Below are 14,282 nucleotides of genomic sequence, written 5' to 3'. Positions count from 1 at the left end.
GGCTATGCATAGCTTGCATGCTCACAATTTTCTATGAACGACTCGACAGGTGCCAAATGGGGTCAGAGACAGGCATCCTAAAACCAGTGGAGAGCTGGGTGCATCTCCACATTCAAAGCCCACAGTATCTTTAATCTTTAGTTTCTGATAAGAACGCTTGTCCCGAATTCAGCGCTCACACTTGCTCCTTACCTGGTAACTGACATTTGTGTCTACATCCCTCTTCACTTGCCATCCAAAACTTTTGCATCCTTTCCCCCCCCTTTTCATGGTGGGTTCTCTGATGACATCATACAGGCTGATTTTTTTTCCCCTCAGTGAACAACCATGTATTCCTGATCCAGAAACTCAGAGGGTTTCCCAATTTCTTTATCCACTATTGCCCAGGACTTAGACTGAATTATTGCTGTCCCCATTTATCATTATTTTATTTGTAGGAAAGCCTCTAAAAATGCCTTATTCACTGGTTCTTGGGTGCAATTTTAACTTAACTGCAGGTGATCACCTTAGAAACCCCCAAGTCATACGTCTTTCATAGCCCTTAGCACACAGCTAAGGGCTAAACAACTTTATGCTAATTGGTGTTAATTCTTTTTATTTATAAACTTGTGAATTACTTATACTTCTGTGCCTTTCTTAGACCAATCCAAGAAAAGAAAGAATGTGACACCCTTGGAATATTTTGTTCAGTTGCTGGACATTCTAACTTCGCTATAATTTGCTAGATAAACATTTATATATCAGATCAATTACGGAAGGGCCTTAATATTTGTAGCCCCCCCCCCAACACCAGTCATTGTTATATGCACATAACTCAAACCGATAAATGCACGATGTGTGAAATACTGACTGTAGCCCGCCTGCATTTAAGTCATTTCTGTTTTAACAGGATGGAGCTTAGGAAGCTCTGCCAGCACAAAGAGCTGGAGGAAACTGGGATAATGTATAAAGTATACAGTTGTTAAGACACGTGGAATTCCTTTCCAGTGGCGCTCAGCAGTCCGTCTGTACGGCTGTTGTTAGGGGTGGTCTTGGGGAGACCCACGCTCTGGATTCAGTCCGACCTCCTGTCTTTGCAGCTAACACAAAGTTTCACGTCTCTGGCTGGAGCTTCCAGCCCACTGTGGCGAGGACTAGAAGCGGATGATTCCTCAAGCAGCTCTGTGCCTGGCAACTGCTGGGGAAGGTTCCGTAAGTGCAAAAACCCTTACCGTTGGCCGGGTGAACTCACCCGGGCGCGCGTCCAGGGCCCCCGCGGGGGGTCTCCCCTCCACCGAGATCAGCAAGGCACCTGAGCTTGAGGTCCCCCGAAAGGGGCTGGAAAATCGGGACCCGGGCGCCCCTAGGCTTCGAGAAGACACCGGCAGGGAGGGGTGGGCCGCCCGCGAGGCCCGTGTGCCCAGTGGCGGGCGGGGCACGCGGGCGGGCGGGGCTGCGCGTGCGCGGTGGCCCCGCGGCTGGCACGCGGCGCGGCGCTCGCTGCTTAAATGAGCCGGGGCTCCCGGCGCGCGCCACTTCAAGGGAGCCCGCCGCGGGAGCGGCCACCGCCGGCTTTCCTCTGCGCGCCGGGAGGCGGCGGCCGTCGGGGACCCGGCACGGCGGGCCGAGGCGCTGCGCCCGCTGCAAGGAAGCGGCGGCGGCCGGCGATGGGGACCGAGCGAAGCGACCGAGCCCGGCCGTGACCGCCGCGCCGCCGCCGCCTCAGGCGCTCTCGGAGCGCCGACGCTGAGGAACATGGCCCTGGAGCAGCTCTGCGCGGTCCTCAAAGGTAAGCGCGGGTGCGGACAGCGCCCCCTTGCGGGCCAGGCCTCGCTCCGCTCCGCCGCCGCCTTCGCGCCCTTTGTCTGGTCCAGGCCGCCCGCCGCCGCTGCGAGCTCGCTCTAGGGGCAGCGGAGACCGGGGGACGCCGGCGACTCCGCGCCTCGCAAAGTGTGCGAAGCGAAGGCCCGTGACCCCCAGTTGTCACCGCGGAAAGTGATTGCACACAGAGCACAAAAGCCCCAACTCCGACGCGCAGCAGCGGCTTCCAAGAAGCCCCGCGACGCCCGCGTCGCCCGCGGGTCCCACCTGCTGCGGCCGGGAGGCTGCGGCATTACTGCGGGCTCCGGGCTGCGCGGCGGCCCTGCGCGCCTCCCGCGCCCCGCGCCCCGCGCCCCGCGTCCCGCGCCGCCTTCCCGGGATCGCCGAATCCTGCTGCCTTGTGGGTCCTGTGCGGAGGATGCTCTGGTCGGCAGCGGTCGGTGAGCCGACAGCACCGAGCTCCAGAGCCACTCAGAGGCTGCCTCTCCGCGGAGGTGCTGGTTCAGATAAATATTTCTAGATGGTTGAGAAGCAAAGTTTATTCGAGAACTCGTCCTGGATTGATCCTTTCATAGATCTCAGGAAAAAACACCGCCATTCAGTAAATGACTTCCATATCCCCTAATGATTTAATTGCAAGTGAATAATATCTGAATGGGTTTTTTTAATCCTCATATATTGAGAGGCACGGTAAGACAGTGTTAATACTGGTTATAGTTTTAGCAATGAATCTTATTATTTGCACAATTACAGATTTTGGTGTTTTCCTGTACGTGTTAACACCTTATTTTCAAATCTGTTTTAATAGAAAGTTCAGTGGAACTTTTCGTTATTCTTGAACTAACCACGTTTTAGACAAACTTCATAATTGGACAAATATTCATAAATTACTAATTGACGTTACAGCCATTTAATTTAAATATTTACCCACCCAACTATGTGTATATCAATTCTTGTATGTTCAGACAGTGCCAAAATAACCTTCTAGCCAGTGAATATTTCAGTTAATCTATAAATTCTTAGTAATTCTTTCATTTTATAAAAACAAAGCCAAAATTCTGTAGCTACTTGTAACTCCTTATTTATGTAGTTACTTCCTTGGAAATTAACATCTTGTTTCACTCTTTAATAATAAATGAACCACATGCACAAATGGGATTCTACTGCGTAGAGGAATTTTCTTCATTCTAATCGTGAATCCACCATAGTAAGGTTGCCAGCATCATAATGACACGTCCATATGAAAGTGGCCTCCCGCAACAATCAGTTGGATCTGTTACACAGCTTTACCTGCAGAACTCAACGAAACTGAACTGGATAGGGCAATCTCCATAGGTACTCAAGGAATTGCAGCTCTGCTGCCCGTGCCTTTTCAGTGGGTACACACTGCCATCTCTGGCCAATTCGGATTATTGCACCTATCCAGAAAGATTCCGTGATGAAGACCGAGCTCTAGTGAAAACAGTGTAGTATCTGGCTTTTATCATTTTTTTTTCCAAATATTATTCAACCTGAACTATTTTTACATGCTGAAGTATTTTTACAGCTCGCGATAAATTGTGATGTTGTGGGCTTGCTAAGAAGGGAACAATCTATTTTTAATTCTTCTATACTGTGCTTTATAAACATTCGAATTTGGTCCAGAAAGACTAAATAAAAAAAATTGAACCTGAGAAAGCAATCTGGAGGCTGAAAGAAAAAGGGATAGCCTGGGTTTTACTGCACATATTGAATCATTTGCTTTTCAAATCAAATGCATATATATCCTATATAAAACAATATTATTAAAAATGTGCCTTAAGACAACTGCTCTTTTTCAGTGCTACTATCTACTATCTATTTGTGTTCCAAGGCATGAAAAAGCCTCAAGCATCTTACAAGTGAATTCTCACATCAAGAGGTTCTTCTCTTAAGTAGCCATTTAACACGTGGATAATTATAGGTGCTACTTACTCAGATCCTTGTTTTGAAATATAATGGTCACTTTCCAGTTAAATACCAGAAATTGCTGTGAAGTTTTGAGTGGAAAGTAATTTTTTAAATTATGGTCGTGTGTGTGTGTGTGTGTGTGTGTGTGTGTGCACGCACATGCAACAGCATGTGGAGGTCAAAACATGGGAGGTTGGTCTTGGGAATTGAACTCAGATTGTCAGGTTTGACAGCAAACATATTTATCAACTAAGACATCTTGCTAGCCCCTAATTTTACTTTTTAAAGATGCCACTATTTCTTTGCAGCACTTAAGACAAATGCATCATTCTGTTAGGTTATTTAAGCCTTTCTAATAGTAGTGAAAGCATATACCTCACGTCTGCTATTACCACTCCGGGTATTACAGAAATTGAGTCCAAGCATCTGTCTATGGTAGATCATAGTATAATCCTATGGAAATCTTACATTGGAACTATGAACCAATTGTTTTTTCTCAAATACTGTATATTTGCTCCAGAAAAATCCTATTAGACGCATTGATATTCAAAGCTATATAATCTGAGGTTAAGTTTATGACATAATGGAGCTTAACTATGCCTTAGCTATATATATTTAAAATATATATTTATATATATTTAAAAGTCTGAACTGAGTATTAACTTCTGTTCTTTAGTCTTAAACCTCAAACAGAAAAGATACAGGGGGAAGCTGTCTCTTTAACAGTAGAGCTTCTTTTTAATACAGCCCTCTTAATACTTCAACACACACACAACACACACACACACAGAGAACTGGGTAATTATTGGTTGAAAATTCATATTAAACAATGGTTTTATTATAATGAATCTAAGTTTTTAAACCGGTGTTCCATAAGGGAAAGAGATGTGTAAATTACAAAGCCAGTTTAAATCAAAACCACTTTCAGTCCTTTGGGAATAAAATAGGAAAATAATAGACTATAAATTTACGCCTATTTTTCAAACAATATTTCAAATTTTAGAGGCTGTACCTGATCAGCATAATATATCATCTTTTTATTTATTCTCCTTTAATAAAATTATTGATGTTTCTGGAGTAGTTTAAGGTTGAGTTAAAAAGGAGGCTCTTAGGGGGAGATTTAACCAGGGATTCCTAAAGTTTCCTTAATAGCAGAAACCCTTCAGAGGCAAGGACAATTAAAAGGGCTGCTATCATTGTGGTGGGATGCCACCCACTTTTCAACATGTTCAACATATTTCTTATGACAGAGTACCATATACTAACTGAAAGTTTAATTTTGTTCTGCTTAAACTAGGTTGAGTAATATATTAGAAATTAGTAATATATTAGAAATTACAACAATTACAGCAATTATTCTTTCAAATGTTGTTGGATCACATGAAAATTTGATGACAGTTTCTATAGATGTGGAGAGTTGACTCCTTTGATCACGATGAAACATACAAGCTGCCCTCAGAGTACTAACAGCATAGTGTCCCATTGTGCAAGAAAGAAAAAGCACTTCTGCTGCAGTCACTTTCTTATTAATGTGCCTGGCAGGATGGTCACCACGTATAGGCTGCAGTGGTCTAATGTTTACCAACTATCTTCACTCTCCACTAATAATATATGAGATTTAAGTTTGGGAATGTTTTTGTGCTTTGGAATATAGTTGGTTTAAAAAAAAAAAAAAGATTCTGTCATCTTGTGTTAGATTTAACAAACCTTATATTTACAGCTTAGGTACTTACAACAAGAAGACCTAGAAAGAGGTAATTGCTTAGCAAAGGTAAGGTGAGCCGAGTTGATAAACCAAGAGTGGTATCTGGTATCCAAACAAAATGAAGGAAAAAATAGTTTGTTCTTTTCATATCCTCCCTCATTTATGCACAAATAAAAAGCTGGGCTGTGTACATGCTCCTTTTTTTTACAGAAGTGTGAATTTGTCAATTAGTATACCTCTTTCAGTACTGTGTGCAATCAGATTCCTGCTTAGTCACTTCGTGCATTCATCTAATTTGTATGGAGTGCTTTTATGGGCCAGGCTAGTCTTCTAGGCAGGGAAGATATGTCAGTGAACCAGACAAACATAGCCCATCTTTTTAGTAAGAGGAAACTAAAAGCACACATACACACATGAAAAAAATCAGATAAATATAGTATACAAGTAAGATAAATAATAGTAGCAATTAAGTAAGATGATAAAGAAGACAGCTTATTTAGAAATTGGAGAAGCCTCATAAAATCAGTAAGAATGAAGGAATGAGCCATGCAGAGACTAACTGTAGACATACAACATGGGCTAATCCCTAAGACCGTAAGTACTTGACATTGAAATAATAGGAAGATCCGTGGACCTGTAGATAGCAATCAGGAGACTGGAGAAGTCATCAGGTACCAGCTTACACCGGACCTCAAAAGAGTATGGCTGATGGATTTATTTTACATAAAATGGGAGACTTTTAGAAGATTTTATGAAAAGCTATGGTGTGATCTGAATTACACTTTTAAAAAATAACTAGCTGATGTGTGCACAATTGTCTACAGAATACTATAGTATAAAACTTCTGATTGTCACCACACAGTGATTTTACTCTGCTTAAGTAATTCTCTGAAGTTTAGTTTAAAACACAGTTACTCACAATGTATATTGTTCCAGAGTCTCTTAGGGTTAGGTATGATCATGTGATTCTGTCTAGCTGGTAGATATAAATATACAATGATGTGTGCATCTTAAGGAAACTGTTACTTTGTTATTTATAATATCCTTTTTGCTTTAATATAATTTTAGATTCTGGGCAAGTTTATTTTAAAGGAAAGGAATATTTTCTGCATGATGAGTATGATGCAGTCCTGGTAAATATGGAAGCTATAATGGCTGGCAACCTAATATCCACATTGAGTCATAAATGACCTTGGAAATAGAAAGTATAACTGAATAAGATAGAATGGTTTAGGGTCTCTGATAACAGCCTTTACTTTGCTTTGACTGTTTGTCTCTACTTTGTTTATATAATCAGTATATGATAGTAGCCTGTTTAAACTACTCATTTTATTATTTCTGTTACATATTCCAGTCTTAATACAACTATACAAATGAATAAAATCAGTGAAAGGAACAAACTCAGATTGTTAGAAAGCTAGTAAATAGTCATAGAAGTAAAGTAAGGATTCTATCAAGTAAACTTAATCTGTAAGTGGTTCTTAGAAGAAGGTTTTAGACATTGTAGAGGTGATTTTTCTAAATGCAAAGATCCATAGCAAGTATGGTTTGTCAGAAACAATGAGAAATGTTTGTAGGGTCTTAAGAAAACAGAGTAAAGCAATTCACTTGATCAGCATTTCAAAAACCAATTCAGGCTACCTCCTGCCCCGTGTATTATTGACCCAGACTTGTCTCTGTCAGTATCAAAGAAGAAAAGAGCAAGCTCTGTTTCTTTCAGGATATTATTATCATCCAATTGCAGTGGTCCTCATAGTATGGCCCCAAGTCCAACAGCACCAGTATCAGTAGGTAACTGGTTAAGATACAGATTCCTGAGACCTACTATAAACCTCTAGATAGCTAAAAGTAAACCCCATTCACCCACCACTGTCTAATCTGATAACTTTGGAGGTGACATTAAACTTTGAAAAATACAAAACCATAACTTATTAGCAGGTGTAACATCCAAAAAGTTGTGTCACTCCACAATCTAATAGAAGAATATAATGTATCCTTTCTAATAGCTTTAGCGACACTTGGGTAAACTTACTAAAAATCTAGTTATTGTAAAAGAATCCCAATAGGCTAACTGAACTTAAATTCAAAGTGGATCTGGTAACTATTTGCTGGCAAGTATAGGGTGCTCATTTTTATTCTATTCTGAGAAGAACCACAAACTGAATTTTATGATCCTTGCCTGAGTACTTTCCTATTTCAACTGTCAAGATAAATAACCCAGAGGCTGGAGAGATGGCTCAGTGATTAAGAGCACTTGTCCTTGCAGAGGATTTGGGTTCAGTTCCTAGAACCCATGTGTTCCTAGAACCTAGAACAGATGTTTAGCTCACAAACATCAGTATATCCAGTTCCAAGGGATCTGATGAGGACACCAAGCATGCATGTGGTATACATAACACCAAGCATGCACATGGTACACATACATGCATGAAGGCAAAACACACAAAATAAATAATTTTTTAAAAAATAACCCCTAAAATAAGTCTTATTTTTGTTTACCAGGACTAACCAGTTAACTGTGACTGAAAAAAAGTTTAAATATCAGCCAGTCAAGCCTAGCACTTTCTTCATGCTGCCATTCATCATCTGTATAGGACTGGAGCCAAAGGTTTATCTTTACCAGCCAGCGTGCGCTTGCTTGCCCTTTCCCTCTCCCTCTCACTCTCACTCTCCTTTTTCCTCTCCTTTTCCCTCTCCCTCTCTCCCCTCTTCTTTTCCCTCTCCCTCTCCTTCCCTCCTTCTCTTTCTCTCTGTTCTTTTAAATCACCCTTGGGATTTGTACCAAAGGCTGTTGTTTCCTCAGTTTGCAAAATGTTGAAGTACAACCTCCTTGTAGGCTTGAAATCTTTCCTAGCAAATTTGTATTGACATTCAGTGTTATGAGAATTGAGATCCTAAGGATTCTTCTGGTTTTCATACAATATTCTGGACGGACACATGTGCAACAAAAAAGATAAGAGTTCAGTTGTCTACTTGGCCATACCAGGCACACTGGGTAAGTTCCTTTTGTTTCATACCGCCTCTGATTTATGGAGAGGTCTTAAGTTGTACAAAAAGAGACATCTTCTTACACAAAAGAAATAAGGCAAGGTTTAAGCCATTGAAGATGAACTAGTGTTATGGTTTAGATATAAACCCAGGGGTTGATGGGATGATTTGATGAGTATTATGCTTGCCATATAAGGCACAGTGAAGTATACCTATATTCCTGCACTGGAAAGGCAGAGACAGTAGGATTCCTAGGGCTTGCTGGTCAGCCAGTCTAATGAAATTGACCACCTCCAGATTTAGAAACCTTTTCTCAAAAAGAGAGTTAGACAACATATTTATTGATAAGGCATGCCACTGAAGAAAATGGTGTTTCCTTCTCAGCACCCATTAACTTCCTAGAATTTCTCAGTAAGAGGTACTGAGAAATTCATGAACCTTTCCCCCATGCATGATGAAATAGTGGCAGGCCCAGACTTCTGCAGGTTACCACAGCTGTGGTGAGTTCATGAGTATAGTGGCCATGTCCAGAATCACAGTACTCCTTCTAACCTCAGGCTCTTCTGTGGACCTCCTTTTCTTTGATGTTCCCTCATTAGGTGTTGTTGGGCTGTGTTGCACGTGTGGGCATGGGTCCTGTTGGGTGGAGTTGTGAATCCTGCATCTGCCACCCCAAGAGACTGGTGCTGTGGCTCAGAAAAGCAGAAGCGCAGGAATTTGACTGTGCTCACTCCACGCTGGGTGGACATCAGGCTGTGAGAAGCTACATGACTCAGCTCCAAGGATGGAGAAAACAGTCTTGAGATCCTGTGGGGACCGGAGCTCTTGGGTTGGGATCCCCAGGCCAAGGGGCGGCCAGGGTTGGAAATGAGACTCTTGGTCAGGGAACTTGCTTGGCTGGGTCTTGGCTGGCTCCACTAACTCACTTGAGTTGGTGGTCTTCATGGGTGGAACGTAGAAAGGTCCCTAGCTTAGACAACGGTTCTGTAGTTGAAGACCTCCACGGTTCCTGACAACGGACCCCAAAAAGGCAGTCCATGGTCTCAAAATGTTTATTGTCATGACAGAAAATGGATGAAGCTATACCCCGTGTTCTCGGGGCGGGCCTTTTGTGAGGAGGAAAAGGGTCTGGGAAGGAATGCTTAATTGGCTACACCCTCTGGCCTTTAGGTATCTCATGAATATAGAGATGTCTTGAGGCTCTGCAGCCTGTGTCATGCCCTCTACCTGTCTATGTGACGGATGGCCACAAACCTCTCTTTGGGAGGGGCTGTAGAGGGCTATCTTACTTGCCTGAAAGGCACGGATCGATGGAGGTCTTTGGCCTCATGTCAGGAGCCTGGAGTCTGGGAGCATGGCGAAATGCATGCCATCCCTTGCAGGGAAACCTGTGAGGTCTCCAACCTGCTGGGTCTCTGGCCATCTCTAGCCAGTGCTTGACCAGAAACCATGCTGTCCTTTCACGGTCGTACATTCCCTAAGCCTTGGAGGGGGTGATACAGATTTTCTAGTTAGATGCAAACGTTCCACAGTTACTTATTTTCCACAGTTTGGCCAGTTGTGAGTCAATGCATTAATTATTTAGAAGGCACGTTAAAACAACTCTTACTCGTGCTTTTACAAACAACGATAATTAACCTCCATGGGGGAGAGAGAGAGAGAGAGAGAGAGAGAGAGAGAGAGAGAGAGAGAGAGAGAAGAAGTAAGTAGAAGAAGGCTTAATGGGGAAACCAGGGTTTCAGCAAGGTGGTATATGAGTGTGTGAGAGTAATGAGGGATGTAAAAATGACCCAAAATTCAGTTTATACATATATGAAGTTATCAAACAATCAGATATATATATATATATATATATATATATATATATATATATACATACACACACACAAATATATATATATATATATGAATATGAGAGTGATTGAGTGAATTGTTTTTGGCCTCATACTAACTTTGGCAATATGTTCTAATCTTCTGGCTTCTTTTATCTTTACCTGTTTCTAGCTTGTTCTTTCTCTACAATCTGGCTCTGTAAAGCTATCCTGGTACAACTGTGTCCTTCCTCTCCTGAACTGCTCTTTCTGTTGCCTCTCTTTCCTCTCTGTTCTCATGAGAGTTGGACATAATACTATTCTATCAGATCATTCCCTGATTCATCACTTACTTTGTCTGCCTCTCACAAACATGGGTGCTTCCTTCATTGTTTGGGATGAAAGGTATGTGCTAAGGGCATGTCTACATTCCAGCCAGATCACAGAGACCTAGAAAGTGGATGTGATCAAAACAGCCACATTGCTGCATTAAAATTCCTCTAAATATTTGAGTTATTGCTTGATACTTAAGAATCTGAATCTTACCCTTAATACCCTTAAGACTTTTAACCTCCTCTTCCTCCCTGTACTCAAAGCCATTTCTGGGGATTTTTAGAACTTTCAAGTTACCTCCAGAACGGGCCACTAAATTTATCTTTGGTGTTCTAATCTCTCTACAATTTACTGAAAAAGTCCTGTCCTAATCCTATTCAGTAGTTCTACAGTGGAAAACAGTTTCTCAAGAATATCAGGGAAGGAATGACACTAACCCTCACTTTGTGACATCCTAGTTACATCCCTTCTTTCCATATATTTACATATGGAAAAGGCACTAAGAAGCTTGCCTCAGTTCTAAGAAGATGAAATAGGCCATTCAGTTAGAACTGACAATAGAACTGGCCCAAAGTCTGTTCTGTATGTAAAAGGTTGCTGTCTCACTGAACAGTTGTCATGGGATCTTCTCTCATCTGTGTCCTTCTCTCTATTTAAGCTATTTTCAACTCTCACATACTCAATACCTCTGCTAGAAGTCCACATATGAAATTTTCCTCCTCAACTCATATCACTATCACTTGTTAGAATATGTCCGAATATGTTCATTTCTGATGTTCTGCTTCCTCTTTCAGACTGTGGTGTCCCTTCTGACCTTTTTTGCCTTAACTGATCATTTTTTCCTCCCTAACTACATACACAAGAAACTTCTTTGTGAATCACATAATACAACAGTCAGTTTTCAAAAGATGTTATCTCTGATGATCCAGTAGTAATTATTAAATCAGATTAGCTATAGTTTCCCTTCATAAGATAATAGAATCCAAACCTTTTTCTAAGGCTAGAGCTGTCGTGGGTTGGTCTGGGGCTGCTGTGTATTCAAATGCTAAATACTGTATCTGAAGACCTGGTTGCTCCAAGATGAGCAGATCTTCATATATACCAGCTTTTGTTGTGTAAACCTTGCCCTCTCCCACCCCTCAAATTAAACTGATTAGTTAGTAAAGATGCCTACAGCTTAGGCTAGGCAGAAGAGAGTGGGTGGTTGTGAAGGTTTCCCGGGCTTGGGGCCTCAGTCAGGGACCACAAGGGAAGAGGACAGGATGAGAAGGAAGAAGTCACCATGGAGTAGCTAGATCATGAGTGCATGGCCATGTGGGCCAACCTGATGGAGTAGGAGCAGCCCAGGTAGAACACAGCAATTGATAGCTCAGGGTTATTGACAGGGAAGTGGACAAAATAGCATGGAGGATAGATCTCTCTCAGCTCTAATGCTTTATGGCTTTTTATAAATATAAAGGTTTGTATCCTTTATTTGGAAACTAAATGATCTAAGGTGAGGTAGAAACCCCCAAATAATATTTACTACAACATAGAGCTCTATTCACTGATTATACAGTCAGTGGATACATTTTGAGGGTCATATCTAACCTGGGTATACTCTATAAGGGCAGAGAATTTTTACTTTCTTAGGACAACCAATAAAAGTAAGGACCATATCCTTGGATGTCATTAAAACTCCAAGAGTTCAAACAAAAGTACACGAACTTTAGATGGCAGTCTTTCAAGAAACAAGCATATCAATGTCATAGTGACTATAAGCTGTCTGGTGTCCTCCCCAACCTTAGGTTTGAGCCACCAACTAATAGAGGATCAAGCTATTTTCTGCATGACTAGGAGTGGGAAATGGAGGCGGGGGACAGGAGCATCATTTAAGTGACATCTTTAGGTAGATCTTAATTGGCATCCCATCCTGCACAATTAATTTTTATCTTTTGTGTCTTGACTTCCTAGGATATTGACAAAGTGGTCAAATAGGAAACGCAATACTACTGGAAGCCCTTACTCATCACTCTCATTAAGTATGTTGACTTTGTAAATATGTCCCTAGAATAACCCTGAAAAGCCAAATCATGCTTCCAGGGTCATCTCCCACTGTCTGATGGTCCATTTGAGGTCTGATGAAGTGTATTCACCTTACCACCTCACAGAATGTATTGGTTTTGGCTGGCATATTGTCACTTTGAGTTGAAGCTTTCCCTTAGCACTAGTCTAGAATCATGGAAAATGTTATTCAATAGGAGGATCCCCTAGGAACTTTGTGGTGATGAAAGAATTCATTATACTAGACAATTTATTCAAATTGTAAAATCAGCCTGTCAGTATTTCTTAACATCCTCAGTCATCTAGGTAAGTTGTACAGACCAGTGGAAGGGCATAGTTGGTAAGAACTCAGGCCATTCCCCAAGGCCCTTCCCTCAGTTCCCCTCAGCTCTCCACTCCTACAGGAAGACATTTTTATCTCCTTTTGGAATCATTACTGTCTGCCCAATGCACTTAGCATCTAAGTGTCAGACAAATTACCTCACCAGCCTGTGCTCATTAGCAGATATGAGCATTACAGTATACTGCTACCTTTGTTAAATATTACTTCAATCTCTTGCATCCCAAAGCCTAGAAGAGTGTATTAGAAAAGATATTAGTTTAGGTTCCCTATTAGCCCCAACTGAAGGAATTTCATCAATACTATTAACCTATGCCTTTCCCATCATGGAAACTTTTTTCAACCTGTGTACAGCTAAGCTGAAGAGTATGGGTGTGAGGTTCATTTCTAGGGTTGTACCATTTACAACAGTCTCCTGACTCTTTCAATCTCAGCTAGTAGACCTCAACTCCTGCCACTAGTACCAGAATCAAGTTTTAAATAAAAGCCTACATTCCACAAGAAATAAAATGACAATCTGAGAAAACAGCTTCTCCCAAGAACCAGGATAAGAATAATACAACTTAAAAATGAATTTGCATCTAGCTGGAAACTTGTGGATTTTCTTTACACTACTTTCCTGTGATACATTTCTTTCTTCATAGTCCTATAATGTCTCTGTGTTTGTCATATAAAGTGGCATCCAGACCAATTCTTTAATCCTCTTCTAACAGACTTCTAAAGGTCTTTACTACCTCAGCTAGTTTGACCCACCATGAGAGAGAATCATAACCTCTAGCAACTCCCTGATCCTTATGTCTTCTCCACCATAGTGATTTTCATTATTGTTCTGGCTATCCTAGTCATCCCTACTGCCCTGCACAGATTTTTCCTTAACTTTTTTTCTGCCTCTAGAGCAATTCTTTAAAAAAAAAAAAAAAAAAAAAAAAAAAAAAAAAAAAAAAAAAAAACTAAACTCCATTGTTACCAAAATGAACCTTCCAACTTGTACTGGTCAGTTGAAAAACCTACCCTCACCCATCAAAAACCCAATGAACTTCTGCCTAGTTTTCTTCTTACCTCCCTCTCCACTGAAAGTCATCTTAACCTTAAAAACATGCCAGGGCTTATTTGTGTCTCTATTGGGATTATTTTCATTTGTGCTACTAGAACAAGTCTTGGCAATTAGAAATTGGAGGTACCTACCTCTTGAATATCTGGCCATGTAAGTCCATCTTACAAATAGACTACTATACCCAGCCCAGATAACACAGTGTAGAGAGAGGCTTTTTAAAATTATTTCAGAGTAATTACCCTTATGCCAACCCTTCATTATAATAACAGCTGGAGGCAT

The 14,282-nt window shown here is 41.4% G+C and overlaps 1 protein-coding gene across 3 annotated transcripts in view; it reads left to right on the top strand.

The window, feature by feature from the left end:
* The first annotated feature begins 1,496 nt into the window (after positions 1–1,496).
* Neto2 (neuropilin and tolloid like 2) overlaps positions 1,497–14,282 on the top strand; it is a 47,762-nt gene continuing 34,976 nt past the window's right edge. The window contains exon 1 of one of the 3 annotated variants that reach the window (XM_034522953.2): positions 1,497–1,768. In XM_034522953.2, the coding sequence (XP_034378844.1) occupies positions 1,735–1,768 (34 nt within the window). In that variant the 5' untranslated portion in view covers positions 1,497–1,734. Of the gene's footprint in view, positions 1,769–12,528; positions 12,588–14,282 lie in introns of those variants that run through there. The other 2 variants (XM_034522952.2, XM_076915551.1) reach the window with 2 other exon arrangements.

Source organism: Arvicanthis niloticus, chromosome 18, assembly GCF_011762505.2.
Source record: "Arvicanthis niloticus isolate mArvNil1 chromosome 18, mArvNil1.pat.X, whole genome shotgun sequence".
NCBI lineage: Eukaryota > Metazoa > Chordata > Mammalia > Rodentia > Muridae > Arvicanthis > Arvicanthis niloticus.
The sequence above is the reverse complement of the archived record's forward strand: the minus strand, read 5'-3'. Positions and strand labels throughout refer to the sequence as shown.